Source organism: Fusarium keratoplasticum, chromosome 3, assembly GCF_025433545.1.
Source record: "Fusarium keratoplasticum isolate Fu6.1 chromosome 3, whole genome shotgun sequence".
Lineage (NCBI taxonomy): Eukaryota > Fungi > Ascomycota > Sordariomycetes > Hypocreales > Nectriaceae > Fusarium > Fusarium keratoplasticum.
In genome coordinates, this window is record NC_070531.1 from 4,757,196 (window position 1) to 4,772,690 (window position 15,495).

Below are 15,495 nucleotides of genomic sequence, written 5' to 3' on the forward strand. Positions count from 1 at the left end.
TCCGAAGAGAAGTCGGTAGAAAGGCGTGCCTCCAGGGTGCGAGATCCCAAAGCAATAATTAGAAATATTTGGACTGAGGATATTGGTGACAGGCTTGCCTCGATCTCAGACAGTCGAGGCATGTGATGGGTGAAGGCTGACGCTGCTTGAGGATGCCTGGTGAAGAGACTCTGTAACCACCCGTGCGTGACATCCTCGTCAAGAAACGGATAGAGGGGCTGGTAGGTTTCGAAATAGGCATCGACAAAGTGTTGAAGGTCCACTTCAGATGTCCAGTCTGGAGGAAATGGCTTCGCCCTCTCGGCATTGATACCTTGTGTGGCAGCGTTACTGGGTGTTGCCCAACAAGTTGCAAGACCTTGGGACTGGGGAATGGCGGAGAAGATGAGCCTTGCAAAAGGCACCCCTGATGATGGTCCAAGATACTTGGACTCTTTGGAGTTGGCGAGCGATAAGAGCCCGACTTCATGAGCAAGAGGTTCGTTCGGCTTGATTTGGGTTGATATCGCCGGACTAGTTTCGGTCTGGGAATCAGGCGTGAAACCACAGACATTGTGGACGAGATGGCCTAGGGTATGCGGCGATTGGTCTGTGATTTGATGTGGCACTATCTCATCCTGTGGTTGTGGCTGTGGCTGTGGCTGTGGCTGTGGCTGTAATGGGGCTGGTGATGGTTGTGCAGCTTGTCCTTGAGGTTGCTGCTGGGCCAGATCGGAAATGGGAGCCACGACCTCGATGGGCTGTGATACTCTCGGCGCATGATCCATCCTTTCCGGAGCGACCTCGCGCAATTCATCTTCTAACCAGCGGAGACGAGCCTCAACCTGGCTCAGGTGACTGTTGCCGGATCAGTCGGCATCGAACTCTCGCCTCCATCGTTATTGACGTCTCAGCTTACCTCAGAGTGCCGGCGTTCGGAACCAGACCAGGGCGAACACAGGTATGGCCCACACGAGCACAGTGACCACACGCAGGTTGTTGGTCGTCACAGCGGATCTTCTGGGTGCGACACCGCAAGCACGCAGTCCCCTTCTTCCGACCGGGGACCGGTCCCGATGCCGACGCTCTTGGGGCCGACTGCGGGGTTGGAGAGTTCCGGTTGTTCGACGAGTGTTGGCCTGGGCCCATTTCCTGTTCTTCCATTGCTCAGGCGGCCAATGCGCCGGCCAAAAGGCGATCCTATGAAGATGACATCGACTGGGGACCGGAGACGGAACTGAACGCAAGGCATGGGGAAAAGCCGATATATGAAGTCGCCGTTGGGCGCTAAGCTGGGATGCCGTGATGGTCCCCCCACAACACGAGCTATTCTACAAACGTTTAGTCTGGAGCATCATAAGCCTTTAAGGCGGGGAATTCGTGTGGAGTAACCTGGTTCAGTCGGCATAAGCCCGAGCCAGGACGCCACTTTTCTGAAGCTTTAGAAAACGACGTTGGGTCGCCATGACGACTGGAAAGCTCCCAGACATTATAGCATTGTGCTTTTATCGTGATCTCAGCTTTTGGTGCGCTACAAATCGTGTCCTCGAGCTTTTCCCATCATTCACAGCCCAGACGCATCACTATGGCATCGCAGACCCGATACTATGCCTCGCCCACCGACGCGGCTGTCTTTGCCAAGTCTCTCCTCACCAAGTCTGGCTTGCCCGAAGATGATGCCGAGCTGATGGCCAAATGCCTTGTTCAGGCTGACACCCGCGGAGTGGTAGGTTCATGTGGTCACTTCAACAATCAGTCACTGCCGTTGCTAATAAGGATCTTGCGTCCACAGGACACACACGGTCTTGCACGACTACAGCAATACATTGAACGAGTGACGAGTGGACTAGTCAAGGCCAAACCTGATATCAAGATCACCGAGAAAACACCCGTTGCCGCCCACGTCGACGGCGACAATGGCTTCGGATTTATTGTCGCATGCAAGGCCATGGACGACGCTATCCGTCGTGCCCAGACTTACGGCATTGGCATCGTTACCGCCGAGCACTCGAATCACTTTGGCATGGCGGCGACGTACGTTAATCAGGCTCTAGATGCTGGCATGATCTCTCTGGTCTTCACCAACTCGGCCAAGCAGATGCCGCCTTTCGGTGGAAAGGAGACTCTGCTCGGTATCTCTCCTTTTGCTGCTGGTGCCCCCAGTCAAAACGAAGTCCCCTACATCTTGGACATGGCCCCTTCCGTGGTGGCCAAGGGAAAGATTCGCCGTGCTGCTCGACGAGGTGAAAAGATCCCCCTGGGTTGGGCCTATGACAAAGACGGCAAGCCCACCGAGGACGCCGAGGCCGCTCTGAATGGATCCATGGCCCCCATTGGTGGTCCCAAAGGGTCTGGTATTGCTATTCTCATGGACATCATGTCTGGAGTTCTCTCTGGTGCCGAGTTTGGCGGAACTGTTGGCGACCAGTATAAGGAGGCTCGGCCGCAGAACGTCGGACACTGCTTCATTGCCATCAAGCCTGACGTGTTCATGTCGGCTGATCAATTCCGCGCCCGTATGGATACCTTGGTGCAGCGAGTGCACGGCGTAACCCCTGCCGAGGGCTTCAAGGAGGTCTTGTTCCCTGGTGAGCCAGAATATCGTCTGGCTGTGGAGCGAACAAAGCAGGGCCTCCCATTCGCGGACGCGGAGAAGAAGATGTTTGATGATCTTGCAAGCAAGTACGAAGTGTCACAACTGAAGCTTTCTGAGACCCCTTTAGATAATTAGGTAGTATGTGAGTAAATAAATAAGGACTGAAAAGTTAAAATAATACTAAAGGCGATAAATAATAACTATTTCTTTAATTAAATATAAAGAATATAACTAGTAATATTAGTAATTAATATTATATATCTAAGTATTATAACTTAATTATAATCTTATTATATATTTAAAAGTTTCTTATATTTTTTCTTTTTATATTAATTAATTAAAAATAATTTCACTTCTTAAGATTTTATTTTATATTATAAGAGTTATTTATATATTATAATATATTCTTAATAATTATATTATATTTATATTTATATATATAATTTATTATATCTTAAATAAATATTAAGTTTTTTTAATTATTTATAATACTTTTATTACCTTAAAGATTATATAAATTTAGTACTAAAATATAATATATTTTATTATATAATCTAAGAAGACCTTTTATTAATATTAAATTTAATATAATTAGTTTATAGTAGAATTCCTTAGAAACTACTTAATGAGAAGGGCTAGGGAATTCCCTCACTAAGAGACCTACTTTTCCTAAAGGAATTCCCTATAAGAACCCTTAGATCTCTTTAGTAAAAGAATTATTAAATTCTAACCTTATTTTTCTTCCTTTTAGCAATCCATAACCTATTAAGGACCTAGAATTTCTAAGAGGCGCCTTAGAAGATTAAAATTAAAAGCCTTTATTACTTTTCCCTTATATAGTTTATTTCTTAAAAAAAAACTCTAGATATTATATTAAATATTAATATATATAATAAGTAAGTATTATAAATAAGCGAGTATTATAAAAATCCTAACCCTCCTTAGGAATATTATAATAAAAATACTATAAATTATCTAATTAATTAAAACTACTTATTATACTCTTCCCTAGATATCTTAATTATTACCTAATAGGTCCTTATATTATGCCTAGGCTTACCGCAAATACTATAGCGCCGAATACCCGGTCTAATTAACCTCCCTCGATTATTACTCCTTGATGATTTAGCCGCTACCTATATATCTATATCTATTTAATTAATTACTTACCTTCCTTTCTCTATTATTATTACCCCTCTTTTCTATAGTCTAGTCTTTTTTGCCCTCTAGCGCTAGCTTAGTATCTTATTTACCTATTAAAGGTCTTAGACCTTTGCCCTTATGAGAGCTATCTTATATATAATTACCTTTATTCCCTTTATAAGAGATTTTAATGCTTTAAGAATTAACTCTGGAGAGCTACTTTAATACCTTTTAATTTATCTTTTAAGGTATTTAGACTAAGATTAGGCCTTAAGTATAATCTTTAGGGTCTTTAAAGCCTAAGGGGTTAATAATTTAGCTACCTCCTTAACTAATATTAGCGTCTATAGCTAAATATTAAGCTTTAAGACTATAGTTTCTAGGTTAAGAGGAATAAAGTTAGCTCTTTTAAAAGCCCCCTTAATATTTCTTTTTATTATAATAGCTTTATATATAATATAAAAGGCTAGAAAGAACTTAGTCTTTAAAATATAGGTTATAAAGCGTCTAATTAATCGCTTTATTTCTTAACTATAAGCTTACTTTAGTATACTAAAGTATCTAATATTAAGGGGCTAGAGTAAATAAGATAAATAAGGTAATATATAAAGCTAGATAATCTTCTTTTCCTTATAATATCTCTTAAATTTAATAAAATAATAACTTTTATAGCTATTAAGGATTAAAAGATAATAAGAACTAATTAATTAATTAGCTATATATTAATTAAAGTACTTAAGCTACTCAAGACTAGTCTTATTATTAATCTAGCTATTTTAGGTTATTATAATAGCCTAATTACTCGGGAGGTTATTTTCTCGGTACTAATTAGCGAGGTAATATTAGCCCGCACTAATAATAAATAGCTAGATCGCCTAGCCTTTTATATTAATTACTTAAATAACTATAATCTATTCCTAGTTTCTAGGCTATATTAATTTTAGCTTTAAATACCTTTTTATACCTATAATAACTATTTCGCTTATAATTATGCCTATAAGAAAGCTAGTCTTATTAAAGTTATAGATATTATTTAATTAGATATTATACTTCGCGATTATATTCGCTATAAGCTAAAACTAATCGCGGATAATAGCTAGGTCTTTATATTTAGCTCTTTAGTAATTATATTTATAAAAGAAATATATCTTAAGGTTTAGGTACTGCTTAATAAAGTTATAAGCCTAATATATATTAACTAGTAGTGCGTCGCGGTTAATAAGTAATTAATTAGCTATTTCTTTTATATTATATAGCTATAGGGGGAATCCTCGCGAATCTAAGTTAAGAATAAAATAAATAAGGATATCTTCTTTTAGATTAGATAGCTTATATAAATTAGGGATAGTATTACATCAAGATTAAATGCCTTACTGCCATGTCGGAGGGTGACATGGCAGATGTCCCAGGATAGGCCTTGGTTGACTCCACATTACGACCTCTGATGGTCTGAAAGTAGATTGCTCGTCCATCATAGGCGTGGCTTGTCGGGGTTGTTTCGGTAGTCTCCTCCTGCTGAGAGTGATGAGACTGGGAGGCGGGCGGTTGCATATCCGGGCTTGGCTGTGCCATCTCTCCCAATGTGGCTGTCACCTCATGGGGTTCCAATGTGTCGTCGATCATCCGCCTAGAGGAGTCATCTGCTACAACATCTATCTCAGACCGGGGAGGTGAGGGCACGGAAGATCGACTGGTGGGTGATTGTCTAGGGCTCTGTGGCTGCAGGAAACTGCGTGCTCGTTTCCGCTTCCGCAGGCGAGGCCTAGATATACACTCTGTCAGAGAACCCAGATATCGATGAGATGTCACTCACCTGCAGTCGGTGTTATACAAGGAGCAATTTGTGCATGATGCCTTCCCCGATGCCAGATCGCAGCGGATCTAGTGTTAGGTCAGTCTTTTGCTAGAGTCAACGTGGGGTAAAAGATGCTGCCTTTTTCTGATAGCACACGGTACAAGCTTGAGCTACCCCCATCCTTCGATTCCCCGAAGCCGAGGTAACATTGTTTGGTGTAGGCATCTTTGAGATTCTCAAAGCTTGGCTCGGGTCATTGATGTGAACAAGGAGATGACAAGCAGCGGAGAAAGGGCTCAAGTAATTTGCGGGGTACGGACCATTCTAGGCTAGCGTGAAAATTAGTGTTCATGATGACCATGTGTCTAGGTTAGCGAAAGTGCTCCAGCCGGAAAATACCTGGGATAATTCTTCAGAAAAATAACTTGTGGTGCAGACTTGGTATCTTATCCTCTATGGACGCATTTGAGAAGCAATTGCGATTTTAGGTAATTAAGGACGCTTTCTATAAAACAACATAGAGGCGGAGCCGTCCTGGTACCGCTATCTTTCCTCAGAGTCCCCCCTCCAGTACGTCGAATTGAGCGCTTATCCATTCAGCCTGCTCAACATAGCCCACTCCTCGAAAATCCTTCTCATAGTCTCCCATCAATCTTTGTAGCTCAGGATAACGATACCCGTTAGGAGTTGACGCCCAGACACTCTTCAGATAGGTTGGGACAAACCCAGCTCCAAAAGGTCGTATTCGAAGGCATTGTCTCCCTATGACTATTGCCTGGTCACAGAACTCGTACGATTCTGCAACCAAGGCTGCATCTTTGTCGAATCTGCGGAGACAGCGGTTGATCCTTGGCCCAAGAGAGAGCAGTAGTCCATAGCCAAACCGGTAGCCAAACCGGCTGGAAACGCGGAGCATCTTGTCCATATCTGTCTCCGAAGTCCACTGCTCAATGATGCGGCGAACCTTAAGTTTGTCTTGTTGAATGAGACTATAGATGTCTTTAAGATGAGCTAGATGTTGCTCTGGCTCACGGAGGTATAGAGATGCGGTAGCATGAACTCCTACTTCGCTACTCGGCAGGTCCTCTTCTCGGCGTACATGCGGGTTAAGGTGATTGCATGCACGTAGAGCTTCCCAGAACCAGGGGCCCAGTTTGACCCTGGGATTAACCATGCTCTCCCATGTCTGAGGTTCCACCGGTCAGTCTGTCCCTTGCCGAGACTCGTTTATGAGAATTGCTTACGATGATTTGGCAGAGTCCATTTATAAACTCTGGCCTAATATCTGTCAGTTTCTTAGCAACCACCGCAACCTGGAGTAGGTATGCCAGTATTTCGCGGTGTGTTGACGTCTCTTGCCGGGTTAGGTTAATCCATTGCTACCAGCCAGATGTTTGGTTAGCCATGTACCACTGATTTGTCTCCCTTCTACCCACCTGGCAGAGAGAGATATTGATGACGGTAAAGATCTTTTGGATGATGGACTGATTGGCATCATTTAAAGATGTTCTCAAGCCTTTCATTGCAGCCCCATACCGAGTGAGAGCTTCCACTCGAGGCTGATCACACTGAGTCGCACGATATGAAGCAATGAGTGCAGAGATGGATGTGTCCAGCGCCGCATTGGTGCCCAGAAGGTGAAGGAGCTCGATACAATACGGGCCACCAAAGTGCCGCAAGTTGTATCTGACATCTTGAATCCCGAGAAGAGAAGCGAGGTGTGAGGCGGTTCTCGTGGTTTCATTACTGGGACTTGCTCTGGGAGTGGCCGTGAAATGCTGCACGCGGTGGTCGAAACGCTGGTGTACAAAGATCCAACGCTGAGTCCCACTTCCCGCGCAAGAAAGCTTGAGGCGAGTGCATCTGCCGCAGGCCGGTTTCGCTTGATCGCACTTGGACACAAATTAGACCATGGGCAAGGCAGTGTTTCTCATATCTCTCACTTGTTTTTTGATCTTTCGACAATTATTGCAGCCTCGGCTGTACGGGACTCCGGCCATGGCGGAAGGGTTGGTGGGTGAGTTGCAATCTGTTCCTTGGCTGAGATGGTGGCATTTTCTTATTTGAAGCATCAACGAGCCATGCGGCCATGTCTGACGCATGCTGACATGCAGTGAACAACTTTCAGCGCTAAAGGGCGGCAGTTCGATGCGATGCTCTCATAGGTCAGAACCAGAGGATCAGCTCAGTCGTGGCTCACATTTGAGCATATTATTGGCTGAAGCTTGGTTTAATGGATTGGAATCCCAGCTCACTGAAGTATGAGCGCAGAATAATGCCTATTTTAGCAGCTAAGAGTATCTGCTTAGCAACAACTATGCGCCGGGAGATATTATCTAGATAAATAAGATAATTGTTAATGTTTATCGCCCTGTTAACTACTGTGGCATAATATGGCTTAGCCTTATTCGTGGCTGTTATTTAATTATATATATATGTATATATATTTTTCGTCTGGGGGGGCCATGATGTGACGATCATGTGATGCCCAAGGGATAAACCGGTCGTGGTGGGTTTATATTGGCAGCGGGGGTGCTGGCGTTGTGTCGAACAGGGTATATGTCGGAAAGTAGGGTCAAGCCAGAATTGTGTATATTCTCTTCTGCCCCCGTTCCTAATTGCCTCAGGGGCTGCCTACAAAGGCAGATCAAGGTCCGGGGCTTCGCCGAGGTTTCGACGACCTTTTGCCGGTTCTGACTAATCCTGTGTACATGGCCTTATCCAACATGATGCACCACCGATGGCGTCAGGGCGGGCGCCTGGAGATCGCCCCTACTAGCAATTGGTACCATCAGGTTATGGACAACACCAGCCAATGTAGACATTCACAAATAGCCACAAGTTCGGTCTTCCCGTGCCATGCCAAAACCTTCTGCGCCTGGGGTAGAGCGTCCGTGAAAACGTTGCGGTTGGGTAGACTGCGCGAAGAAACGTTGCAGCTAACAATTTCTTGAACAAGAGCCAATCATGAAGTAGTGTCGATTCCGGGTGAGCGCCACTCGGTAAGTGCCATTTCCTGCCACACGCTACTGTCGGCAGCACTGATTCCCGATGATCCAAATCTTCCTAGCTCATCAGTATCATGGCTGTAAGAGCTATAGCTTCGAGAGCATCGACCTCATCAATTATTCGGCACATTATTGCCAGGAGACAGACGCACATCGTATTCATGACGTCAGATTAGTCTATGTTACTCCCAATTTGACTGTAACATGCTGAATCGGAGCAACTCTTGATGAGGGAGCGTGTAAAAAAGGCGTGCGTTCGCCAGCGGTGCAGTGAAAATTACGAATATCCAAGCGAAACACTTTGAGTTATAGCCTGGGACAATGTTGTTTCTAAAACTCATGCTTCTATGAATGAACTTTCCAGAACTTATAACGGATATTTAACGCGAGTGTATTCTCTCACCCGTGTTCAGTTCCTATGTATACAAATGGATATTGAACAGGGTGATTTTGGCACAACCCAACAAGTGGCCTCAACATAACGCCACAATACCAAGATCCTCAACCTGTATATGACATCAAAGGCTACTGGCCATCTTCTAATAGACCGGCGATTCGACCGGCGAGAGCCGGTAGTGGTGGTCTTAGGAAACTTTCCATTCCATCCCTCTTATAGCTTTTTATAGCTCTTATTGAGATGATTTAGCATCTCGTGTGTTCTGAAGGGTGTCATATTCGGTCCTTTAGCTCAGGGCAGGTACGGTTAACACCGATTGGTCGTATCGCAGAACTTCAATATTCGTCGTTATGAAGGTCTTTTATGATTTCGATATTGCCTTTCTCGACTATAAATGTAAGTCAATTCCCAGTACCAAATGGATCAACTCAACAGCTCACAATCACATAAACACAGCAATCAAACACATCTTTTTCTCTACTTCCAGGCCATATCATCGTCCCTGCGACAGTAATTACATAACTCTTCATCATGCTCTTCAACAACGCCATTGTCGCCTTCGCTCTCAGCGTCGCTGTCAACGCCCTTCCCCAGACATACCCCAATAAGTGTGGCGACCAAGTCTGCCCTGCCGATAAAGCCAAATGCTGCCAGGTTATTGTCAACGGAGTTGCTGAAATTGGATGCTTCGAGGAATGCCCTGCTCCACCCTCAGCCCAAGAAAAACTTCGACGCCGCGAGCAACCCACGGCCACTACTGCAGCTTCTCCGTCCATTGCCACCTTTGGTCCCAAGTGCGGAGACTCTTTCTTCTGCCCTGTCGGCCAGGTCTGCTGCCCTAATGCGCTCTACCACTGTGTCGATCCTGACAAGGTCAGCCAACAGTGCCCTCAGTAATTAGCAGATGAACAAAAATCTGCAAACTTACTGAGCCAATAATACGACAGTCTATTCTGACATTGGAAAGATATGGCAACACAACGACGGTTTAGGTTATATTTCAGTGTTTTTCTTTTCTATTTAGTTATATGTGTAGAGGTGCTCTGTGAAAGACAAGAGATGGAAAGGACTGCTATGACTATAAATTAGACATGTTGCTTCCGCCAGCCTACTCTTCCATTCTAAATTGTCAGCTGCCCCGTATTCGTCGGCTGCCCGCTGTCATTGTTGCAATAAGTCCCCATACCCACCTTTTTACCGTTGACCCTATGTATTATTCACAGGCGATTTGACTTAAATCGTCCATACACAGTGGGTTGCGCGGCCTGTGTTTTAGAGTTATCTCGGTTGGAGTTGGCGCCAGGTTGCTTGCTGACTGACACAAAATTTCCGAATCTTAGGGTTGAGGATAGAACAATAATAGTAGTAATAGGATTAGACAAGCCGTCGGTTGTTGGCAGCATGTATACATAGCGCCCTACTGTACCAAGAGTTAGACCTATTATGACTCTACAAATAGGCCTATACCCTTAGCCTGGAAATCATATTCATTTCCATATTGACCATGTTGAGCAATACGCGAAACAGATCCAACCCTGATGGACAAGAAAAATACCGAACCTTACACTATATTAAGGGTTACAATAAATTAGGCAACTTCCGCCCGTGCGTTGACTACTCAACACATACTGCCTACAATAGGACTCCATAATGATGTCCAGTTACTGTTAGGCGGTACAGGTCGTAAGATAGGCAAATAAACCGTTAAGAGCCAGCTGAAGGGGAGAGTGAGGAGCATCCACGCAGGATAGAGAAGCTTTTGAAAGTGCCACAGCGACAGCACGGCAGGCAAGACGATGCCGACAACCACGAACCGGCGAGTGAAGACGCGACGGGGAAACATGTCGAGCACCATGAAATGACGCCAAGAATTCGCTTCAGGGGAGAACGGCGGGCCTTAGATCTTTAACTGCGGCACTCCTTTAAGCGCGACTCAGTCGGCATGCTAAGTTGGAGAAGGGGGAAGACTGATGTTCAATTATTCATCGGGTGAGGTTTCTTGGAGATGTGTACCATGATCTAAGCCACGCTGGGCCAGGCGCATTTCCTCCAGTTTGGCCATGACGCGGCCTGTCCCTCCTGCCCCCTGCATCATGAACTGTGGATTTGGTTTGGACTTGTCTCAATCGCCGTCGTCATCTCAGCGGGTCTGGTGCTCGAGTAGGTGCCACCATTGGCCAGAGGCGGCGTCGTAGCGTCTCCCAGTGCTGGTCGAAACGAGATTCTAGATCCCGGTGGCGTTGCTGTCACAATGAGCGTGCGCCTAATTATAGATTAGGGCAGGTTCCCACGCTTCGTGCAATGCCATTGTGCCAGGCGGTACATGGACTTACATTCGCGGATTTGCTATGGCCAATCACATCTCATGGCTGACAGCGACCTGCGATGTGATGACGACGGCTTGCTATCCCGGCCTATGACCAATCCAATTAACTCATAAACGTGCGCACTCAGGAAACAAATTCAGCTCCAGAAGCATCATTTCTTTCTCGGTTTATAAATCTGTCTGGGATGATAACCATCTGGCAATACCTCCGACGGCTGGCCACTAGCCTCGTCAACTAAGACGCACCATATGATGAAGAGCGTCTAGAATGGGAACCTAGATTTTCTGGAGGATGGTCGAGGAAATACTTAAAGTCCGCACGACTTGGAAGGGCAGCAGTATATCTGCTCCTGATAGACTTGGTGATCTTTGGGCTACTGCTTCATACTCTCCATCCTCTTATTACCCTACTACGCCAGAACGAAGTGCTATTTAGGCCTCAAGACACCCTGACTCGCCATGGTACACCGAAAATTCTTGATCGCCCAGATCGACGTAAGGTACCGCGAATTTTACACCAAACATGTGCCAACGAGACGATTTTGGACGCATGGGTTCACTCGTAATGAAGTTGTATCAATGCTTACTCTGATTTTGAGGACAAGGTATTTCACTTGAAGGCCATTCACCGAAAACAGCTCCTCAGATATGCCAGGTTCTGACATGCTGTTTGTTCTAGCTCTAGACTGACGAGCGGGCTCACGACTTTCTCTCCTCCGAATACCCCTGGTTCCTGGACATCTGGGATAATTACGCATTCCCTATCCAGCGTGCAGAGTCTATTCGATACTTTGTTCTCTATCATTATGGCGGAATATATCTCGATATGGATACCTTTTATAACGAGGCCTTCCCGATACACCAAATCGAGTCTGACACAGCGGCACACACTGCCGTATTTAAAGCAACCCTACCCACCGGCGTAACCAACGATTTTATGATATCATCTGCGAGGCATCCGGCATTTGCAGAAGCGATCTCTCAACTACCCGGCTTTCACAGGATAACTCCGCTCTGGGCTCGCCTACAACCCTACTGCGCTATTATGATATCTTCTGGACCGCTCTTCCTAAGTCTAGTGGTGGAGGATCACTTGCTTATGCAGCCTTTATTACCCTCACCAACAGTAAAGGTCATTAGTTCATCTCAATTAACTATATATAACCGACCTTGAATCTCCCACTTGGCATCGAGAAGATTCTCAAGCATTCATATGGCTGGGAGATAAACCGTAGGCTTGGTTTAGCTTGGGGATAGTAGGGTTTGTCGCTTACATATATGTCCTTAACCGGGTGCTACTAGTGGTCTAGAGAGCTTTTCTTGGCATAGTCCCTTCTACCACTTACTTAACAAAAGTAGCTAAGCTATTATAGAAGGAGCAATTACAGTGAAGGCCCAACAGACCTTAGATCTTTGAAGTAGATAATCGGACGTACTCTTCCTAACATTATGCTCGCTGGGGCGGGAAGACTCTAATTCAATATATTAAGCATCTTATGGCTAGGCTTTACATCACCCCACAAGCTCTTACAATGCCCCCTGTCTCGAAGCGTAGAAAATATCTTCTCTGCCCCATTCTTCGCAAGCCTCGCAAGTTCTAAGTCTCCGGACAGGTGTGTTGTCAGAAGATATCGATGCCGCTAGGGTAACAGCTAGTAAGAAGTACTTATGTCAGAGTAATATTCAGTCCTAGATATATGTATTTCTTAACGTACACCGACAGGAATCGGGCTCCACAAGCCTGTCCGCGCTCCGGGAAGTCGGCTTGGGCATGGTTCCTTAGCGTAGTTGAAATAACATACTGGCTGAAGGCCCGGGGGTTCTAGCCCATTCACGATCTTCAGGCTCAGTTAACCCATCGAGGGCCGGGCTTCAACTATAATAAAGAACACGTTTTTAACACATCATAGCATCATAATCCCGATGCTAACACAGTGGCCTTTTTTTAACCTTCTGCTACCTGCAGTCAAAGAGTCATACCTAGTCATATCGTTATGAGAGGTTAAGCCTGTTATGGGGTATTTAATTGTAAGCTCTAACCTCCGTATGAGAAATAAGAGAATTGTCCCTTTCTACCTTCTCTTAAGACTGTAGTCTCTTAATATAATGTCTGCCAACATAATGCCAAGAACTATAATCGAGAAATCATACGACGCCGAGGATCCTGACGCTGCAGCCGCGGCCGCAGCTCTGGTCCCCATTGCCGCCGAGTATAGGGACCGGCACCCTCTTCCTCTCCTTCTCCCCGGCCATTTCGACCTCGAAAGGAGCAATATCAAAGACAACACGAGATATCTCTCGATATATGACATCGATATGACAATCAGGCTCTATGAGCGACGGGCCCAGCTCAATGCTAGCCCATTCACATGTGAGCATATGATGCAATAGCGTGTCAGTGTGTTAGCCACAACGGCGACATGTCGCGGCTTAACTGGTCCAAAGCTAGCTTGTACCGATTTACCGCGTCGTGGCACCATAAAGTTTTATTATTTACCTTCGTACAGAAGTGGCGTCCAGCCTGCCCCTCATAATCAGGGCCTCTACCGCACCAGGTATATTCTTTGACGTCGCTCAAAACTATTGCATTGACGCAGAGAATACAAGCGCCAACTGTTCATAGACGGAAAAAATGATGCAGGGCCGGGCTAAACGGCACCAAGGTGCCCTGCTTGCCATGTTTACCCTGCTGATTTTGGGACTGGTAGTACACATCTGGGAGTTTTATTTCTCACCAGCAAACAACTTGTCTTTCCAGTAAGTCGGTTGCACTCATTCAGCTCACCTGTTTTCGGCCCGTTCTGACAAATGGCTTTGCTAGCACATCCTTCTCACCCCCGCTCCCAGCGAGGCTCGCCGAACATACACCGCAGCTGATGCATGATCTATGGACGCCTTTTATCCACGATATCAATACTACACACTTCTTGACAAAAGAAGGATATCATTACAACATTCCTCATGGCACACATCATTGGCAAGAGCCCTCAGGCAAGAAGCTGCTCATCTTGGATGTCGATACGCGGCTAGACACAGGCCCTGGCGCCATGATGAACGAATCGTCCTTGAACTCCAATGAAATGACAGGGAGAACTGCTGGAATGATGAATCACTACCTCTATGGTATCTTCTGCCTATTTTCCGTCCCTAACAAAGTATCCAGCTAACTTTTCTCGTCTGATTCAGCTATGATTCACGGGTACAACTACCGATTTATCCGAGCTCCTCCCTACCCTAATCGCCATGGGACCTGGGTCAAGGTCCCAATGATCAAAGAAGCGCTCAAGACTCACGAAATCGTTGTTTTTCTCGACGCCGATGCCATCTTTATGTATCCGGAGATGCCCTTCGAGTGGCTGATGAGTCTATGGAACGTGACGGATAATACTCTGGTCGCTATGGCCAGTGACCCGAACTCCCCAAGAAACCGCGACGCCAACGGCCGAGTGATGCATAACACGGGCTTCATCATCGCTCAGCAGAGTAACCGAACACAAGAACTCTTCCACAACTGGGAACAATGTCCCACGGATAAAAAATACAAAGGATGTAAGCGCTGGGCGAAGGATTGGGCACATGAGCAAGCCGCTTTCTCGAATTATATCCGGTATGATTATAATTCAACAGAGGAGGTTATCATGATACCATGCATGGACGGAAATGGCGCCCCCTACATTGGCGATAAGACATGTGGTGGAGTCTTTGTCCGTCATCACTGGTTTCACAAGGACTATCCTGCCAAAGACTTGCTTCGACTCATGCAGGATGCGTTCGTGAGTTAGCTGCACGCTGGGTTTCACCATGACAAGCAAGATAATTTCATAGATGCGGGTCATTTCACCTACCCGCTCAGACATTTAAATGTATAAGTATGTAAGAATATATGGAAAATATATGGTATCTAGTAATCATGGGCCAATAATATATGGACCAATAGCCTCTATGAATTAATATGAATAATTGACCAGCGCTCTCAATGTCGTGATATATGATGTGGAGGCTTTAAAATTTCGGCAAAACACATGGACCAAATCGTCACCCACGAGGCTACCTCTTAGATTAACAACGGTACTTGAATTTGCTGTAAAAACATGAGTGGATTGGAAATATCTTCGCTTGTTAGTGCATTCAAGAGTCTACAAGAGGCCGAGCCATGTTTTTCATGAATCATGGCTCTTGATACTGGTCGTCTCTACGACATTGTAAGGCGCCATCAACGTAGATACAATGACCCCGATGAGTTGGAAACTC

The 15,495-nt window shown here is 45.4% G+C and overlaps 3 protein-coding genes across 3 annotated transcripts; all 3 read left to right on the top strand.

Moving 5' to 3' along the window:
- Positions 1–1,564: 1,564 nt before the first annotated feature.
- On the top strand, positions 1,565–2,710 carry NCS57_00477200 (uncharacterized protein; the record flags this gene model as incomplete). Its single annotated transcript, XM_053054724.1, has 2 exons — positions 1,565–1,705; positions 1,772–2,710. The coding sequence occupies 2 exons, from the start codon at positions 1,565–1,567 to the stop codon at positions 2,708–2,710; spliced, it is 1,080 nt and encodes a 359-aa protein (XP_052916884.1).
- A 6,739-nt stretch (positions 2,711–9,449) lies between these two features.
- On the top strand, positions 9,450–9,815 carry NCS57_00477300 (uncharacterized protein; the record flags this gene model as incomplete). Its single annotated transcript, XM_053054725.1, has 1 exon — positions 9,450–9,815. One exon carries the CDS (start codon positions 9,450–9,452, stop codon positions 9,813–9,815), a length of 366 nt encoding a protein of 121 aa, XP_052916885.1.
- A 4,106-nt stretch (positions 9,816–13,921) lies between these two features.
- On the top strand, positions 13,922–15,026 carry NCS57_00477400 (uncharacterized protein; the record flags this gene model as incomplete). Its single annotated transcript, XM_053054726.1, has 3 exons — positions 13,922–14,001; positions 14,066–14,367; positions 14,431–15,026. The coding sequence occupies 3 exons, from the start codon at positions 13,922–13,924 to the stop codon at positions 15,024–15,026; spliced, it is 978 nt and encodes a 325-aa protein (XP_052916886.1).
- Positions 15,027–15,495: the final 469 nt, after the last annotated feature.